General features: G+C 36.0%; 1 protein-coding gene across 1 annotated transcript in view; it reads left to right on the top strand.

The window, feature by feature from the left end:
* The first annotated feature begins 1,372 nt into the window (after nt 1–1,372).
* LOC109076273 (ras-specific guanine nucleotide-releasing factor 1) overlaps nt 1,373–21,332 on the top strand; it is a 44,123-nt gene continuing 24,163 nt past the window's right edge. Inside the window, exons 1-3 of the mRNA XM_042743959.1 lie at nt 1,373–2,018; nt 16,603–16,709; nt 20,756–20,903. Coding sequence (XP_042599893.1) covers nt 1,743–2,018; nt 16,603–16,709; nt 20,756–20,903 — 531 coding nt within the window. The 5' untranslated portion in view covers nt 1,373–1,742. The remainder of the gene's footprint in view (nt 2,019–16,602; nt 16,710–20,755; nt 20,904–21,332) is intronic.

Below are 21,332 nucleotides of genomic sequence, written 5' to 3'. Positions count from 1 at the left end.
TTTTGCAGTAATAAACTATTTTCATGTTCCTGTTAAATGTTTGTGCAGGTTAAATCTCTTTTTCAAAAAGTTAATTGGTAATGGGGCCACCCAACAATTTTTATTTATTTTCTGAAGCTTTTTTTTTTCTTTTTACTTATTATATTTAATTAATAATTGATTTTTAAATGTTTTCAATGACTTTTGGACTTCAAGCCTTCTTTTACCTCAGTTACATGTGTTGTATTGTATAAAATTTGGATGGATTTATGAAGTGAGAAATAAAATTGAAGAGAAATAAACATGGGCTCTTAATAATGATGAACAGAAAATGAAATATTGCATATACAGTTATATTAAAGTACGAACTAACTTGTGCAATACAGTAAATATTCTTACACTACCCTAAATCAATGAAAAGGTGTGATGTCCCACTCACCCAAATGTTGTGTCCCAATTACCCAAATGTTATCAAAATGTTGATAAAATGTTTTTTTGTTCAGTTTACGCATCCTTTCATCATAATATAACATTGTTTCCTCCTCAAGTATGTAGTTAACATTTTCAGTATTACAGAAATACATCATGTGTTGGGCTGATGTTTTAATTTATGGCAAGAAATCTTGCTCAAATTGAAATTCAAAAACTGTCCCAATCACCCTTAATTCACCCAGTGTGTGTGTGTGTGTGTGTGTGTGTGTGTGTTATAGTTTCAACAAGTTCTGGTGCTTGCTTCTGATTAGTCAGTACAGCGGTGGTAATAATTGACGTAAAACACCTGTCAGCAATAAATTGTTATTTGTTGAGTAGTAAGTTTTTGTTTTTGTTTCTTGAGGGGGTTGGGGTTGGGTTAGTTGGGGGTCGACCATTCTAGCCAAAGTGTCCCACTTTTTGCTTATTTAAAATTAATTTTTAATGCAAAATCCTGAATATTTTTATTGTGTAGGGGTTTTATATAAACTAAAAATACGGCACTCAGGCTACTTTATTGCGAATGTATGGTTAAGAATTTTTCTGCGGTCCCTAAAGAAGATCATAACAGTGACTATATTATCGCAAATTTAGCACATTCTTTCCTAACATTACTTTTCGTAGCATTATTTCTGCCTTTAAAATTTCTGCGATTTTAAATAGCCTATATTATGCACTTCTATGTAGCACTGAAAAGCACATTTATGGTATATGTGCCACTTCAGATGCAGATTAGCTATGTGTTACGTTTAGTGTAACTGGTAACAAATTGAAATGCAATACAGGTTCAAGAGGGTTTTTCCTCGCATGAAGCAATCTGTCATCATCTGTGCAACCGAATGAACTCAGGTGACTGCAAAAGTACGTTTGTTTCTCTGTCCAAGGTTCTGAAAGCTGGTCACATGACGCCACTGCCTCATTCAGCAGTGAGCGCGCGCACTGGTTTATAGAGAATTTCACGTGAGAACGCGACAAACCATCACTCGCATACACTGTAGCCTAATTCTCCCCGCTCACTGCGTCACAGAAGAGGTAACGGGAGGCATTTCGGTGTCTTTTTCCAAAGCCTGAACGCATTCGACAACATTACGATGGTAGAGTTTGGCATTCTTCGATTTTCTCTGCGCTTCTTCCCCACTTCACGCCAAGGCGGTGATTGCAGTGGATGGGCAGAACGTGCCAGGCTTCGTTTCTAATCCAGAAAGTGCCCGTCTGCTCGGGGATCTAGTGCTAAGAAGATGTAAGGACCGAAACAAGCCTTTCCTCCCAAAACCAGCATCTTCTTCACAAAAATGCAGAAGGGAATTCGACTTAATGATGGTCATGTCACCTACCTGGGTCTTTTGGCAAAGAAAGACGGCACGAGGCGAGGCTGCTTAAGCAAAAAGAGCTCCGACAACACAAAATGGCACACCAAGTGGTTTGCTCTGTTGCAAAATATGCTTTTTTATTTTGAGAGCGAGTCCAGTTCGCGACCCTCGGGATTATACCTGTTGGAGGGATGCGTGTGTGACAGGTCGCCCTCACCCAAACCTTCACTGTCAGCCAAGGAGTGCTTAGAAAAACAGGTACGAAACAAACGGAACGACAACTTTGCTTCATGCTTCTGTAATGCTGATGTAGAGCCTTAGATATAGTTACTTTTGGGGTAAAGCAACTAAAAACGGCCATTCTGTTTCAAGCCAGCAGCGACCGGGGTTTGTTTTATGCGTAAAGATCATGAGCATGCGCTCGCCGACACAACCAACACTTTTACCTCCAGCAATCTGCTGCTTTGCTCAGTGCTCGGAGATTTTTGCACCTGATATTCCTTGTGTTTGTTTAATAGGGTTTATCTGTCACGTCTACTTTTTTATTTGGAAATGAGCACCTTTTTTTTCTGCGAGATGACATTACTGTGTTTAAAACCATCGGATAGGTTACATAATATGCGTATACTTATTAATAGACGGTTTCCTTGTGGTTACATAAAATAGACATTCACTACAAATATTAAATATATGTTTATTTTCTTTGTCATTAAAGTATAGTTCATCTAAACAATAAAAATGCTGTCATGTAGGCTACTCAACCTCATTGTTTCAAACCTGTATGACTTTATCATCTGTGCAACTCAAAAAGGCATCTTCAGCCACCATTCACTTTCATTTTATGAAACAATATGCAAAGAAAGTGAATGTAGACTGATGCTGCGAGTCACCTATACATTACGCCAAGCATCTCCCTTTGTCTATCACAGAATATATAACAACATGAAGGAGAGGGATGACATAATTATTTCAGTAGCCTACTACAGCGGTTTATGCAGAAACTTGTCAGTCTCACGCTAACGGCAGTCAACAGTTTACCGATTTAAGTTCAGTGTCTTTGATCGTTTGTTATCCGTTTAGATTTCTAGGAAAGGGGATGTTATTTATCAGCGTTTCTCCTTAGAGACATTTAAGTTTTGGCTGTTCCGCTCGCTGCCTCACACTAGAGAGAAAATGACGCTAGAGAAGCACTTTATAAGCCTCAGAGTCGCCATCATGCGGAAAACTGGCGTAGAATCGCAGTCTGTTTGACGTATTGATTTAATTCCCGCGTTGATATTAATAGCATCCTACCTTGGCAACTGCGTCTACACAACGTGTTTAATAACAAATCGTTCCCAAAAGTGAACTTTATGTTCACAAGACACTGTTTGAGCGTCTGAAAAGGTGTTGTGCAGCATTTAATGTTCTTTATTCGTGTTATTGAGATCCAACACAGAGATGCTGCTGATTAGGCTAAACCTTGTGACTCCTTCAAAGATGTCATATTATCCTTTTCAGACATTTCTCAGTAGTTTGTCTGTTTATTGTTACTAAAACATAGATATAACAACAATGGTATGTGGTTTGTGCCCACCTTGTTTGAATTCAGAGTGAATTATTATTTTGACCAGGCAGAAAATAGCTTTATGCTCCTATAACGACGTAGATGACGTAGCCAAAATTAAAGGTGCATTCAGTTTTGTCTTGTTTTTTTACTTCTTAAAATGTGTTAGAGAGAAAAAAACAAGTTTCTGAAAAATATGATTAAAAGGTTATTTGTCCTCACTTATATAAGAAAAGTTGATTTATTGTACATGGATCGGATGGTCTTCTAATGGAGGCCACCATGTTGAGATCACATGACCAGCAGTGTCATGCAATAGAATGCACAGAGCCCACCCTTTTTTTTTGTTGTTGAAAAAAGTAGGCTATTTGTTAAAAACCTTAAACCTGACCAGCCAGCTCACAAAAGCAAGAATTTGAAGCAAAAGACAAATTTACAAAACTGTGAACTTTAAGGGAGAGTTCACCCAAAAATGAAAATTCTCTCATTAATTACTCTCCCTCAAGTCGTTTCAAACCCGTAAGACCTTCATTCCTCTTCGGAACACAATTTAAAGGGATCATATGATCTTCCTAAAAAGAACATTATTTTGTGTATTTGTTGTAATGAAATGTGTTTATGTGGTTTAAGGTTAAAAAACACATTATTTTCCACATACTGTACATTAATATTTCTCCTATATGCCCCACTTTTCTGAAACGCATCGATTTTTACAAAGCTCAGCGGTCTGAAAAGCGAGGTGTGCTCTGATTGGCCAGCTATCCAGTGCGTTGTGATTGGCTGAATGCCTCAAGCGTGTAATGGAAATGTTACGCCCCTTAACATAATGTGATGCATGTCCCGGTCAGAACACCAGCGTGACCAGACAAAAACAATAAAACCCATTACAAATAAGTCTTTTTTGTTGCATCCAGTGACATAATTATGGATTATAATGACTTATACTGTCAAACCAACTCATCACGTTGCATCTCGCCGCATAAACATGAAACCATGTCTGCATTTGTGATCAGAGAAACGACAAACAACAAGCGCTACTCTACACTGCTCAAAACTCTCGTTTGAATCGTCAGTGACAAATTCTTTAAATATGTAAACGTACTTACAGACTGTGAGTCAGAACAGCCGGCATTGTAGTCTACTCTCCCAGTATTAGGAAACAGTCCTCCATAAAATGCGCAGCACACATCTGAATATTTGGGTTGAACTGTTTTGGAACAGTGTTGCAAATACAACTTAACCACTGATTTCTAGTTGTGTTTTCTTTTGGAAGGCCAAACAAAGTATTTTCGCTTTCACAATGAAACAGCGTCTTCACAACATGGTGCCGGCAGCAACAGCGAGAATAAAAGTTACGCCTTGTTTCTTTGCATGAACATTTTGGTGGCGTTATGCAAATCTTCCCACATAGTGATGTAAACATGTGGAGGCGTGTTTAAACAAGGTGTTTTAGGAGGGCGTGGATGAGTCTAAACTTTTATTAAGAATATCTCTTTGGGTTTGAGACTTTAGTCTTTGCAACTTTAGGGATGTTATCTAACAGCTTGTAACAGCTTTTTTTTTTTTTTTTTTTGCACACAAAAATTATTATTGTAGTAGAAGTAGGCTACAGTCCCATGAAGCAGCGCAAGTGGCATATATCAAAACAATAGATAAATATAAAATTTAAAAATGTTGATAATATTACAAATATTTAAGTCATTTGAGAGTGTGGAGAGAAGACTCAGTGATGTCCTGCTTGTTGTGTTTCTCTGATTGATCTTTTAATTTTTTTTATTTATTTTTGCTAAATCATAGGTAATGTAGTTATATGTGGGTTAATAGCTTAAACAAAAATAATCAACAGCCTCGTAACTCACAGTCAATCTGTCTTCAAAGGTTTATAAGTTTTCATTAAATCAGTTCCACAGTGGAGAAATTGAATGTGTTGTTTTGCTTCAGGAACACAACTGTTGAACTCTATTGGACCTGGTTACTAATAAAACAATAATAACAATAACAACCGTATTAATATTAATCTTTTTTTTTTTAAAACACTTTTGTGTTTCGAAACTATAAACATTTAAGTTCATGGTGATAAGCATGTCCGTGATCCACTAGACAGTCCAAAAATAATCAGTACGAGTGGAAAAATAAAATGTCCACTCAAGTGGTCCATGTTAGAGTAATGACCCACAGCTACTGTACACAGAGTGAGGACAAACGGCAGGACGTCAAGTGGTGGCCATGGCCAGCACACCACCAAATGTCTCAGTCTAAGACAGCAGCACTGCATTATAGAGGGAGAGAACTCGCGACATACTGCGCACCAGCACAAACCCTTAACAACACACAAAATTTGTTGGGATGGAGTCCAAGAATGTGGATTTTATAGATGTGTGTATGGAAATAAATAAATATTGACAAAAATAAGCAAAAACACTGTGAACCTATTGGTGTCAGTATAAAATCCAGTAAAATGTAAACAAAAACTTACTAAATGCACCTTTAATTTTCAGCAGCAGCCACTTAATCATTGCAACTACATGCAAATCTAAAGTATACAGAAGTTAGGACGGTTTATCAGGTGATCCTGAAAGAAAATATCAGAAAAGCTGCATCAGTTCTTCTTTGTTATACAAGCATGACTTTTGACTACTAGCCAGTGATGGAAACAGACATAGCTGAAGATGTTTCACCTTGGTTAAACCTGCCTGGCTGTGTCTTTAGCCTGCAGTGCCCATCTCTGTGTGTAAGGACCGCAATTCAACATGAGTCTAAGACCTTCCTGTGAACAGCTGTCCCTATGCTGACAAAGCAGGATGCGGCATGGAGTTTGATGCTGTGCATGTCTGTCATCCTCTAAAGAACAGAGCGTAGTTAGAGCGACGTTACCTAACAATCAACAACTCAGTGTTTGACAGAGTCACGCACACTTCATCCTTTATATTAGGCATGCACACTGTAACCTCATTCAGTGTAACTCATTTGCATAAATAATTTTACAGTGCCAAGCTTTGGGTTTTCACCGAAATGGAAATAATGTAAGATGCCTGCTTTACTACTTGCCTTGAGCAGAGCAGCCGAGATGCTTTCATCGGTCTTCCACTTCCACTTATTTATATATTTAATGGTGCAGATAGCGAATTACATAGTAAAGTCTATTGCAATTCATGCGACTTGAGTAAGCACACATCTTTTTTTTCATGTGATTTGATGATTTCATTAACTTCATAGTTTAAAAAATGTCAGTGTCTTAAAGGGAAAGGGTTACCCAAAAATAAAGACCTTTAATCTTTATATATATATATAATCTATTGTCTAAATCAATGTCATTGATCTTATTGTGAGTTATTATTTTAGTCCTGCTCCACATTTCTTTCCTTTTTCGATAATCTTTTTCACTCAGATATATGTCATAATACAGAATAAAATATCTGTTGCTACTTCCTTTACATTACTGAAAACACACAATGATCATTTGAACAAGGGGCTTTTTTGTTTTTTTTTTGGTCTTTTGAACTGATCTGAAAGAGAAATGCCTTAGTTATACATTTATTTATTTATTTATTTTAGTTTATTGTACTTTAGTCTTTGGAGCTGCATTTGTCAAATAAAGAGCTGTACTTTTTTATTTCAAGAAAAAAGATCCATGGTCATGGATTAAAGCATGTTAAATCCCTACATCCCTACATTTTTTCCCTGTTTATTCCAGAGCCTTCATTAGATCTTACCTGGTATGTGGACCTAACAAGGTTCTTGTAAACTTGTATGATCTTAATGTAGTGTTTGTTCCATATTCATATTTAGCATTATATAGTTCTTCGCTTTCTCCAGGTGTGCCAACTCACAGAAACAGGAGCGAAAAAGTGGGACACTCTATTTAATCTAGAGTCTGGTGCTACACAGGTGTGCAGGTGTATATTTACTTCCTTTTTTAGGAAAAAAATCAGCCCAATTCAGTGTGAGATGCACAATTCAACCGGTCCCCACATCCATTTTAATTTTAAATTTAGTTTTTTCTTTTTTTCTTTTCTTTCTTTTTTTTTTTTTTTTTTTTTGGATTGCAGTGTTCCTAGATGTTATTCACTAATCTAAAAAAGCACTTACTCAGCACAAAGGTGCTTTTGGGCAATGTAAGTATTGGCATATTCAACACAAATTTGTGTTTTATTGAAAACCGTCCAGCTACCTTTCCTTTCATTGTCATTGTATTTACATACCAATCACTCTGCTCTACCATTCATTTATTGGCCCTACTTTAATATATCTGCATTTTAGCCCATGGTTCCTATGGCAACTCCTATTTGCATGAGAAAAAGAGTGGTTGGAGGGATGGTGTGTGTGTATGTGTGTTGCGGGAGCATGTAGCAGTGCGTTGCGCCTCCTTCATTATTGCTAACGCTGTTTGGGCTAAATTTGTTCTGTTCAGTACCTCTGAGGGGTCAGGGCCCATTTATAGCAAAACACTCATCTCTCTTTTGGGAACAGCTGCATTTTTGCAGCTCAAAAGAATGAGCCTGTGCATGTAGACTTAATGATGCTTGCTATTTTGGTCTGCTTGCAGATTGCACTTGTATTAGTGCTCAAGACTGACATAATAAATTTGTCCTTTACAGAGGTGTGGGAACATGAAGAACGATGCAAGAAATAGAGTATGCATCTTGCTAAGGGCATTATAGATTTGACTTGTAACAGTCATGATGGTGCACTTTTATTCCTTCATAGGCCATTTCCAAGGCTGATGTGACAGGTAACAGGTTGCAGAATAGGGATATATGGGTGTCTGATGAAAGAATGTGAAAGGACCTGTCTGAACTCATTCATTATACAGCAACTTTCATAATGTGTTATTTACAGTTCCTTTGTTTAGTTTATGCAGACTGTGCTTAAAAATAAGCGCAATCATTTTTGAATGTCATATACATTATTTGAAGCAACTTATGCTCCATTATCTGATTGTGTTATAGTTTTCTAATTTGTAGGCTTGAAGCACATTTGGTTTGGTTTATCTTGTAATTAATGGGTTTTGTGAACATTTTATGCAAACATTTTTAACATTGTTCTTCATATTGTGACTATAAAACACTTGATTGATCACACATTGATGTTTATTGTGTGTGTGAGTGCATGTGTATATACACTAAAAAACATATATGAGTCAGTTAGGTGTGTGAATATACATGATCCAGCTGTAAGTTGAAAGAATGAAGGCAGTTTTGGTTTAGCAGTCAGATCTGTGAATTAGACTTAGTTATTCAACAAGTTATTGAATTAGAGTTATTGAACAAGTATACAGTACTGCCCTTAATAAAATGTCTACAATCAAAACAAGGTGCCAAACCGTGAACATCTTGATAATGGGTTCAACCACAGACTTTTAGAATTCATTCCAATTATTCACTGCATTGTGCAGGAAACTGTTATGTCAATGAGATCAATCCCTAAATGCACCTGAGATCATCAACAATTGACTGTTTGTTAAGCCCCGCCTACTTTAGTTACTCTCACTCTCAGTCAAGCTTTATAGAATGTTACACATGAATGAATGTGAGAACTGTGAAATTTGGATTTTTTAACAACACACACACACACACACACACACACACACACACACACACACACACACACACACACACACACACACACATACATTTACTTAAAGGTAAATAAAATAAATATAAATTCTCTCTCTCTCTCTATATATATGTATATATATATTTATACACACACACACACACACACACACACACACACACACACACACACACACACACACACACTACCAGTTTTTGAACAGTAAGATTTTTAATGTTTTTTAAAGAAGTCTCTTCTGCCCACCAAGCCTGCATTTATTTGATCCAAAATACAGCGAAAACAAAAATATTTTTACTATTTAAAATAACTGTTTTCTATATGAATATTTTTAAAATGTTATTTATTCCTGTGATTTCAAAGCTGAATTTTTAGCATCAGTACTCCAGGTACATGATCCTTCAGAAATCATTCTAATATTCTGATTTCCTGCTCAAAAAACATTTATTATTATTAGGTTGAAAACAGCTGAGTAGTTTCTTCAATGAAAAGCAAGTTCAGAAGAACAGCATTTATCTGAAATAAAAATCTTTTGTAAAAATTCTAAATGTCTTTATTTTCACTTTTGATTAATTTACAGCATCCTTGCTAAATAAAAGTATTGATTTCTAATAATTAAATAAAAATGTTTCTTGAACAGCAAATCAGCATATGATTTCTGAAGGAAACTAAAGACTGGAGTAATGATGCTGAAAATGTAGCTTTGATCACAGGAATAAGCTACATTTTAATATATATTCAAACAGAAAGCAGTTATTTTAAAGGGGTCACCGGATGCTCATTTTCCATAAGCTGATATGATTCTTTAGAGTCTTAATGAACACTCTATAACATACTTTGGTTAAAATTTCTCAGTGGTAGTGTAAAACCCTTTTTACCTTGTCAAAATAAGCTCTGTTCACAGTGACCTGTTTTGGTGCATGTCCGTTTAAATGCTAATGAGCTCTGCTCACCCCGCCCCTCTCTTCTGTGGGGTGAGAGCCTTTCTCATGAGACTGTAAACTTTAGCCGCATTTAGTAGCGGAACTTGCTAACTAGCTCATTATTAGGAAAGGCGATTTGCAAAGATTCATAAAAAACCTTATACTCTCTTCTTCTGATTGGTGAAGCTGGATCACGAACAAGTAATTAGTTACTGTAATTTAATTACTTTTCCCTTTTCCCTCGAAAAAGTAAAGTAAGGGATTAATCTTATTTTTTCTGAAATTTAATTACAGTTACTTTTATGTACTCTTCTCTCTTTAAATACTTTGGTGAGTTAATAAGAATATTGGTAACACTTTAGTGTCCAAATCTCACTATTAACTAGTTGGTCATGGATATTACTGGGATATTGTTTGTTTATTATTACAAATAAGCACATATTAATGTCTTATTCTGCAAGACCTTATTCTAAATCCTTAATCCTACCCAATTCTTAAACTTTACAACTGCTTTACTAAGTATAAATAAGCAGTAATTAGGAGTATATTGAGGCAGAAGTCATAGTTAAGTAAGTTAATAGTGAGAATTGGACTCTAATCTAAAGTGTGACCAGAATAATTTATGTAGTTATCTATTATTTATTTGAAAGAATTAAAAGAACCGTTTCATGTCTATCCTTGTATCATTAGCTTGTCGAGGTTGATATAGGATTTAGAAAGTAATTAGTAATAAGTAATTAAACACTTTTTGAAGAGAGTAATTTGTACAGAAATCTAATTACATTAGTAACTGGTAATTAATTACTTTTTTAGAGTAACTTACCCAACACTGATCACGAATGATTCACGCGAACATAAGCACTATTCGGACGGGACTAGTTTTCTAAACTACGTTTGAGTTTCGATTCTTACCACCTGACGTCTGCAATTTTCATGTACCAATTCGGACGGGACTAACCATCTTCGTGTTTATTACAGAGGTGGGAGGGTCTGTTTTGTGCATCTGGGCGCGTCACAGAGATCACACGCTCTGTACGCGTTCATTGCATATAACGTTAGTCATTCGGATCGATTACCATTAGTATTATTACACAATAAATACTAAAAACTGAATGGCTAGTATAGCAAAACCACGTTAATGTGTGGTTACTTTAGTTTAACTTTTATTTTGTAGTAAACCCATTTATAATTTTCATAAAAGGTACATATGTAATTAAAACATTATGTAATTGAGTGCAGAAATGAACACGAGTAACGTTAATCTTACCTGACGCTGATATTACAATAGCCAATATTAACAGTGTACGTGATCTGGCTCTTGATTTTATTATTTTTATTTTTTTATTATTATTATTTCTTTGCCGGGAAGCAAATATATCAAACATGCGCGCTGTAAGAGCATCTACGGTAATTCACGTTGGCCAAAACACACAAGGAAACGCATTGTGAAATAAAATATCACCGGCAATCACAGACATTCACATTCGGACGGGATTAGTTTTCTCAGAGGATCACTGAGTTTGCTAAAAAACAGTAGGTAATTCGCTCTGGAATTATTACAGAGGTTGTGTGAGAAAAACACAGACATGGCAGATTCGGACGGGATTAAAATCACCAAGTACGTCTGTGAAACACAGATTTCTCTAACGACCCCCTGTAAAACTAGTCCCGTCCGAATAGGGCTATAGACACATTTAGTCAGATCAGGGGGGGGGGGCGCATTACCTTCAAAAACAAAGGTAATCCACTGCGTCTTCAGCGGCTCAGATGCCAGGAGTAAATGACAACTGCTATGTTCATGATCACATCCAACAACAATACACCTCATTCGCTTAGGAGACAATCTTGCCTACCCATGCTCTGGAGTTGAAACAATGGCAGATTGTTTCCAGCTCACTCAGGGCAGATCTACATTAAAACGGCAGTGTCAGTCAATAGTCATGGGAGGGGCCTGTGCAGAACTACGTCACTCTGCCAAGAATCTCAGAACAGCCTGATCTGAGAAAGTGATCATTATCATTGGGGATTTAAAAAAAGCCCTGGGTGGATTTTTTATCATTGGTGGATGTGTAGTACACACACTGCCAACACACATTTATGTTCAAACAACATGTAAAAGTGAATTTTGCATCCGGTGACCCCTTCAGTAAAAATATTTAAAATTTTCACAGATTTTGCTGTATTCTGGATTAAATAAATGCAGGCGTGGCAAGCAGAAGAGAATTCTTTAAAAAACATTCAAAATATCACCGTTCAAAAACGTTTGACTGGTAGTGTGTTGTATGTATGTACAGTATATATATATATATGAGCAATATGACACTTGTAGACGTGAGATTTGGCTGTATATCGGCATGGCTGTGATTCGGCCATAGGTAGTGTCTTTAAAAGCCCTTTTCTGTGTGAATAGCTTCTTTCCTTCTGCCATGGATTCAAATCTGAAGTTGACAGTTTAGCAGCTGAGCCCAAGCCTCCGTTACTAATTCCAAAATGCTCAATGCATGTTGGCTGCGTACAAGCTTGTTTTGAAAGAAAAAATAACTTTCTTTTTTTTTTAAAAAACTGCGCTTTAGTAATTTTTCAATTTAAAAGCCTTTACTGCTGACTCGTAAAACAGTCTCTTGTCACTGTCTAATGGCGGAACAATGAAACTAAAATCACCATTCCGAACACACACACACTGTTTACCAATACTAAATACTATTATTTATATAAAATATTATTGATTGAATAATAATTATTAATAAACAACAACAGCCATCATAAAAGTTGAACTTTAAAAAGTTTAAGTTTAGACTAGCATATTCAGTTAAAAGTACAAAGGGAGCGCTCTGATATACAGCACTGAAGTTACAAAAACATGATAGATTTTGCTGATTTGCTCTGGAATAAATAATAGATTAATGAGACCAAAGACTGCCCGTTATATACTAAGACAAAAAAAAAAATATCCAAAAATAAACCACTAACAAACAAACCGCATATTTCAAGAATATACACCCAAGGTGAGGCGCTCTCTCCACGGGTTCATGAGCGCTGAATGACCACTGACGCCCTGGAGCTTACGTCTCTGAAAGCATCGAAGCAAATCTTCAAATAGACGTTATCTTTATTAACAAACCACATATTTGAAGTCCAAACAAATACATTCTCGGCTAAAATGCTCTTAAAATGACATTCTGTGACACAAAACAGTATTATTTTTAAAATTATAGTGGTTTTGGCGCATCTGCCATGACACTCGGAAAAAGAATGACAATGGAATGAAAAATGGAATGACTCAGGGAAAAAGTATTGAACACATGAAGAAAAGGAGGTGCAAAAAGGCATGGAAAGCCAAGACACCAGCAGAAATCTATCAGTAATTAGAAAGCAATCCTGCCCCTAGTCAGTGAAAATTAATATAAGATGGTTCAGTCCCAACACATACAGTACCAGGATTATGAAGATGAAACAAGGGTGGACATTTCAGCAAGACAATAATTCCAACAACAGCCGAGGAAACTCTCAGTTGGCTTCAGAAAAAGAAAATAAAGCTGCTAGAATGGCCCAGCTAATCACCTGACTTGAATCCAATAGAAAATAAAAACTAAAGATCAGAGTTCATAGAAGAAGCCCACATACCTTCAAGATTTGAAGACTCTGTGGAAGAATAGGCCAAAATCACACATGATCAATGCATACGACTAATTTCTCCATAGAGGAGGCTTCTTGAAGCTGTCATTACCAACAAAGGCTTTTGTACAGAGTATTAAATAAATTTCAGTAGTTCAATACTTTTTCCCTGGGTCATTCTATTTTATTACACATAACTTAAAGGGTTAGTTCACCCAAAAATTAAAATTAGCCCATAAATTACTCACCCTCAAGGCATCCTAGGTGTATATGACTTTCTTCTTTCAGACGAATACAGTCGGAGTTATATTAAAAATAGTTTTTGATCATTCAAGCTGTTAAATGGCACTCAGCAGGTGTTGCAGTGCATCAGTCCAAAGTAAAATAAAAAGTGCCCATCCTTAATAAAAAGTGTCTCACATGGCTACGGGGGGTGAACAAAGGCCTCCTGTAGCGAATCGTTGCGTTTTTGTAAGAAAAATATTCATATTCAAAACTTAATAATCACTTTAATGTAGCTTGTGCCAACAGTTGTACATGGAAGCAGCTCCGGGAGGATGACGAATGAGGTCAACGTTGCGCATGCGCTGGTCTCATGAAAACCAACGTTTGTTAACAGGAGCAAAGGAAGAAAAGTTTCCTTACTTTAGCAAAGGAAAACCAGTCTCCTCTTGGCTCATATCGAAATCCTCTGACATTCTTCTTTACAAATCCTCGTTTTGTACTTCTAATTAGTGACCATTGTTTTGTTTTGATCTCTCCCCTGTGCTTCCGCATTCGTCACTTCTGAGTGACCTCATACGTGATTCCCCCAGAACTGCTTCCATTTACAACAGTGGGCGCAAGCTAGATTCAAGTGATTATTATGTTTTGAATATGGATATTTTTCTTACAAAAATGCATTGATTCGCTACAGGAGGCCTTCGTTCACACCCTGGAGCCATGTGAGACACTTTTTTATTAAGGATGGGCACTTTTTTCACTTCATTTCACTTCTTTTGGACTGATGCATTACAACACTAGCTGACTGCCATTAAACAGCTTGAAATAGCAAAGACAATTTTTAATATTACTCAGACTGTATTCGTCTGAAAGAAGAAAGTCATATACACCTAGGATGACTTAAGGGTGAGTAATTTATGGGCTAATTTTCATTTTTGGGTGAAATAACCCTTTAATTTCTGAAGGTATTTTTTTTTTTTTTTTGTATGTATGGATTACTTGGGTTGTTACCGACATCTGGTGAAAATGTCAACAGCACCTTTAGAAATATATTTACTGGGAATAATGGTGATGTGTTCAATACTTATTTTACACTCTGTATATATATATATATATATATATATATATATATATATATATATATATATATATTCTATTTATTTTATTTACTTTTAAGTAAATTTGTGCATATTAGTGTTTTACATGTTCATTTTACAGTATGTTGGACTAATTTTGATCTAATTCTGTTTAAAACTATCCAAATAAAGCCAGGTTTTGTCTTCTGTGGCAGACAGCAACAGTTGTAAAGTTGATCAGTAAAGTTGTTACAGCGAAGCTTTGTGGAGGTTTTGTTGTTCATGGCAATGTAGAAGAAAACTGGATTACACTGACAAATACAATTTATATACAGTATGATCTCTGAAATATGATATACTGTATTTATATAGCTTAGCTAAAATGGTTACTTGAAGACAATTTAGATCTTACATGCTATTTTATGACTGGGGTTTTTAAACAGAACCTCTAGACCCTCTAGGATTTTTCAGATTTTATGACTTTGTGGAAAAATCTGCAGAAATCTGAAAAATTGATTGAAGTATGGTCAAATGTGTTAAAACAACACTTTGAGAAGCTTTAAGCCTTTTATTTGGATAATTATTTAATATAGAATATATAAGTTAGCCAAATATGTTATATAGCGATCTGTGCGTTTGCACCCTTCCTGATATCAGTGGGTCTCCACTGTATGAGACAAATGACTGTGGTGAAATTTAGCAGTGCTAAGGCGTCTTGAAGGTCTGCTGTGCAGCAGAAATGGAGGTTGTTGGGGATTCAGTGCTAAGGTCTGGCTTTCTGAAATGGAGAGAAACGGGTAGCACATACAGAGCCATAACCACTAGTGCACAGAGGAGTTGCTAGGTAACAGGTAGCATACAGTTATGTAATGCGCCATGCTCCCAGTTTACATGTTTTATGGTATTCCTCTGGAGAACAAGAGCTACAAGCTCTGGAGAACAAGTTTCCCTTAGCACATTCACTCAGACCCAGCAGATCCTTTCTGTATTCTCTGAACTCTTCATGCACTCTCAGTCATCAGTCCGAAAAATCAGGGAGGTGGAAGAACGTAGTTATTACTCAGTTACTCTGTTACCTTATTTCTAGTGTTCTTGGTGAGGTTATGCATGGAATACTGTGTCATGTAGCATATGCAAAGGGTTTTCCTGTTCATATTTTATGTTGTACCAATCTGAGATGCTGGGCTGCTGATCTTTTTACTGGAAGATTCTTTAAAATGACACATTCAAAAACGCTGTTCATTGCACAGAGACTTGTTGTTATTTCTACATGGTTTTTATTCATTTGTGCCAAATGTCATCAGTTTTTTTTTTTTTTTTTTTTTTGAGAATTCAGCCCAAATGTACAGTAGTTCAAATTCACAGGTCTTCTCAGTGAATTTGAGAGATCTTCTAGTGTTTTTATTTTTATTTTTTACCTCTATTAAGGGATAATATACAATTAGCTATAATTATCACAATATAAACTAATAAATATAAAATTTTAAATAAATGCTGTTTTTTTCTATATCAAAAAATTCTAAATAAAAATGTATCACGGTTTCAATAAAAATGTTAAGCATTTTTGACACTGATAATGAAAAATATTTCTTGAGCACAAAATCAGCATATTAGAATGACTTCTGGAATGAAGAATGAAGACTGGAGTAATGATGCTGAAAAGTTTTGCCATCACAAGAATAAATTACATTTTAAAATATATTAAATTAGAAATTAAACATATATTTATATGCTATCTTTTGTTTTCTTTTATTTATTTTTGTATTTTTTATTTATTGGTGATTAAGATAAACTCTGACTGGCTCATATTTCATCCACAAGTGTAGTAAATGAGATTCTTGGTGTAGCATTGCAGTTAACATGCATTTATTCTGTCTGTTTTACAGTATTATTTCACTGTCAGCTTCAACCATGAGAATCAGAAGGCTCTGGAGCTTCGTACAGAAGATGTTAAGGACTGTGATGAATGGGTGGCAGCAATATCACATGCCAGGTAAGTAAACAAATCAGTGAAATTTGAAAAGATCACATATACTGTTGTCTACTCCAGTGGACAGGAAGAAAAAGGGATTCAATTGCTATATTTGTTGCTACTGTAGCCTGTTTTGGTTATGCATACTGTACATTGGCGGCTCGTCAGGGGAAAAATCAACCATAATTTTGAGGTGAAATTGGGAGGAGGACTATTTAATGTTAATAAAATTCACAATTAATTTCAGTTCATATCTCAGAATGTGTATTTTTTGTTTGTAATTTCACAGTTGTAATACCATAAAATGTTAATGAAGTTTGAAAGCGCTGCATTTCTATCGTGAATGTGCCAATCTGCTGTATAATTACAACCGCTAGGTGATAGAGAAGGGGAGGGGGAGGCCGGGGGAGAGCTGAGCTCTCGTGCCTCTGTTGTTAAAAAAAAATTTGCCAATCAGCATTGAGTGTTCACTTCCAACGCTGAGAAGTGTTGAGAAAAGAAACCTAGTAGAGGAGGCAAGCCTCCCTTCTGGTATCAACCAATCATCATACAGACATAAATTACGTGATATTAGTTTGAACGTCTCACGCTGCACTGATAATGCACCAAGTACTTATGATGAGCAGTGATATTGAATATTTGATCGCCAACAGATTTACCAAGCTGTCATTCAAACAGTATAGATACAAATTAAAAAAGGGAAAACACGTCTAAGCTGCATATAGAATACAGCAGTCGGCTTAACAGGCAGCTCTCTTTTAACACAGACTTTTAAGAAGGGATGCATGTTTGCTTCAAGTGATAGGCCAGGTAAGTGAAATTATACAAACCCAATTCCAAAAAAGTTGGGACACTGTACAAATTGTGAGTAAAAAAGGAATGGAATAATTTACAAATTTCATAAACTTATATTTTATTCACAATAGAATATAGATAACATATCAAATGTTGAAAGTGAGACATTTTGAAATGTCATGCCAAATATTGGCTCATTTTGGATTTCATGAGAGCTAAACATTCCAAAAAAGTTGGGACAGGTAGCAATAAGACACCAGAAAAGTTAAATTTACATATAAGGAACAGCTGGAGGACCAATTTGCAACTTATTAGGTCAATTGGCAACATGATTGGGTATAAAAAGAGCCTCTCAGAGTGCCAGTGTCTCTCAGAAGTCAAGATGGGCAGAGGATCACCAATTCCCCCCAATGCTGCGGCGAAAAATAGTGGAGCAATATCAGAAAGGAGTTTTTCAGAGAAAAATTGCAAAGAGTTTGAAGTTATCATCATCTACAGTGCATAATATCATCCAAAGATTCAGAGAATCTGGAACAATCTCTGTGCGTAAGGGTCAAGGCTGGATAACCATACTGGATGCCCGTGATCTTTGGCCCTTAGACGGCACTGCATCACATACAGGAATGCTATTGTAATGGAAATCACAACATGGGCTCAGGAATACTTCCAGAAAGTGAAGGACATGTCTTCCGGACTAAAGAGGACAAGGACAACCCAAGTTGTTATCAGCGCTCAGTTTCAGAAGCCTGGATCTCTGATGGTATGGGGTTTCATGAGTGTGTGTGGCATGGGCAGCTTACACATCTGGAAAGGCACCATCAATGCTGAAAGGTATAAGTTCTAGAACAACATATGCTCCCATCCAGACGTCGTCTCTTTCAGGGAAGACCTTGCATTTTCCAACATGACAATGCCAGACCACATACTGCATCAATTACAACATCATGGCTGCGTAGAAGAAGGATCCGGGTACTGAAATGGCCAGCCTGCAGTCCAGATCTTTCACCCATAGAAAACATTTGGTTCATCATAAAGAGGAAGATGCGACAAAGAAGACAGCTGAGCAACTAGAAGCCTGTATTAGACAAGAATGGGACAACATTCCTATTCCTAAACTTGAGCAACTTGTCTCCTAAGTCCCCAGACGTTTGCAGACTGTTATAAAAGGAAGAGGGGATGCCACACAGTGGTAAACATGGCCTTGTCCCAACTTTTTATTGAGATGTGTTGATGCCATGAAATTTAAAATCAACTTATTTTTCCCTTAAAATGATACATTTTCTAAATTTAAACTTTTGATATGTCATCTGTTGTATTCTGAATAAAATATTGAAATTTGAAACTTCCACATCATTGCATTCTGTTTTTATTCACAAAACCTACACAGTCCCAACTTTCACACAATTAGCAATGTATTATATTGTTGTATGTGTGTTGTTTTCTTTACATTTTAAAGTGGTTAAGCAAATAATAATAATAATCGGTAGGGATCCCAGACCAATACAATTAGTGTGGCTCCTCTATTTTAAAACCCACGAGCCGCCACTGATACTGTATGCTCTGTTTTTTTGCAGAAATATACATTTATATGCATTTACACCAAATTCATGTAAGTGCAGTCCTTATTCCTAAGGTTTTTTTTTTTTGTTGTTGTTGTTTTTTTTCCCCACTAAGGATGAGTTGATTTAGACAAGAACTTGCCTGTAGAGAAAATAAGACTTTCTTCTCATAATGGCATGATTCTCTGCTTTAGTTTATGCTCCATATACTGATCTATTCACACAGCTTACACATGAAGGGGGAAAATAAATAAAGAGGAGGATATTTTGCGAAGTGGACAGATTCCATGTCTCATTATCTATAATTAGCCTGAAGCTTGTTTAAGCAGTCTTGGATGTTGCAGAGGTTCTATTGGGAATATTGTTTATTTATAGTAATGAACTTCGAATTTGAATTCTCTGTTGGGAACTAACAAACAAAGCACAACATGTTGTGCCTTTAATAACAAAGAGGCGTAATGCAGTCAAGGACAAATGTGCATTTTGATATGTTTTCAGTCTGTTCACGTTCATGTGAGAGTTAAGGCATGAAGGGTTAACCTTATAATATGCACTTTATACAATATACTTTTTCAAAAATATATCCAGTTGTTTTATAATGTGAAAGAACTGTGCATTTTTGCAAGGAAATAAAAAATGAAGCATAATCAGATTAAATAATGGTTTTGACTTGCTGGTTTATTACTGTGATTAGTATTTTAAAAGTTTAAATATATATATATATATATATATCTTTTTGCCTTGTTGTATGAATTGACATGACCATGTCTGGATTTTCTTTGAACCAAGACTTTCTGAGTTCTGAATGTTTGTTATAAAAATGCATTTCCCATCATCCTTTGTGTCAGTTTTAAAAAGACAAATTAGAATGATTATTTGCTCTTTATTTTGATACACTAGCAGTCTAGCACTAAAAAAGCTTGCTGTCTTTTTAAAAAACAGAGAAAGAAATTTGAAATTGCTAAACACATCTATATTATTTGTGACTTATTTCGTCACTTCTTTGACTAATTTACATCACTTATTTCTAAAGTCACCACTAAGACATTATACACTTCCATTCAATGTTTTGCTTTGTTTTGGGGTTTTTTTGTAAAGAAAATCATATTTTTATTTAACAAGCATGTTATTTTCATCAAAAGTGACAATAAAGACATATCCTGTCACAAAAGATTTCTATTTCAAATAAATGCTTTTCTTTTGAACTTTGTACATTTTGCAGGTGTTAAATCTTACAGACTCAGAAGATACTCTTTCATAAGCAGAAGGACTTGTTTATTAAGGAGAGGTGGTTCTGTAGAGCGGGTCTGTGTTTGTGATGAGGGCGGATGGTGCTCCGTTCTGGTCTCAGTCTGTACTGGAGGACTATTTTGGCTGTTTATCTCTGGATGCCCTGCAGCAGTTCTAAATCTGTGTGCATAAACATGAAGGCGTCTGGATTTGCTTGCTGTTTTGAGATAAGCGCTGCTCCAACAATTCTGTTTAATTGTTGAATTTGAGCATTCACCGTTCTGATAAAGTGTGTGCTTATGGGGTTACGTGTTAACACTGTGTCTCTGCTAATGAGCTTTATTTCTAGTATAACGTGATGTTTCTCATTGTGCGGAGAGTGTGTGTGCGCACTGTGTGTGTATTTGTGTCCTGTATGCCTTTGTTGGATGGATGTGTATGTGTGTGTTTGTATTCATATGTGTGTGTGTGTTCTGTGTGCAGCTACAGAAACCTGGCCACCGAGCATGAAACGCTCATGCAGAAGTACCTCCATCTACTCCAAATCGTGGAGACCGAGAAAACAGTTGCTAAGCAACTTCGACAACAGATAGAAGATGGGGAGATTGAGATTGAACGTCTAAAATCAGAGGTAAAATTTGTAATTTAAAGTGCAGTAGGGATTGTTTATCTATAGTGAACATGCCAAAATCCAGTCGAATATATCAGCAGTTATACTGCATATCAAGATGATTCTACCTCTCAGAAGTGAAAATGTTGTCTGGGAAATAAGTGCAAAACTAAATATTCTATGCTTTGTCTGAACAGCTAGTCAAATTGTTTAAGAAAGCCCGGTATGAAAAGGCTGGTTTCAGGTTCACCTGACTCAAACATGGTTTACATAAGATGTGTTCGCACAACAGAATTAAAAAAAATGCATTGGTTACTCTAAACAGGCCTACTTAAATGTATTTGAAATACATTTATTTCATTCTAAGTATACTACAAATACATGTACATATTTATCTACTTAATAAAAGTATCCTCCAGTTTAACTGGGTATATAGTATGCTAAATTAGA

This window comes from Cyprinus carpio, chromosome B18 (assembly GCF_018340385.1).
Source record: "Cyprinus carpio isolate SPL01 chromosome B18, ASM1834038v1, whole genome shotgun sequence".
In the NCBI taxonomy this organism is placed as follows: domain Eukaryota; kingdom Metazoa; phylum Chordata; class Actinopteri; order Cypriniformes; family Cyprinidae; genus Cyprinus; species Cyprinus carpio.
This window is presented reverse-complemented; position numbering and strand designations above follow the sequence as displayed.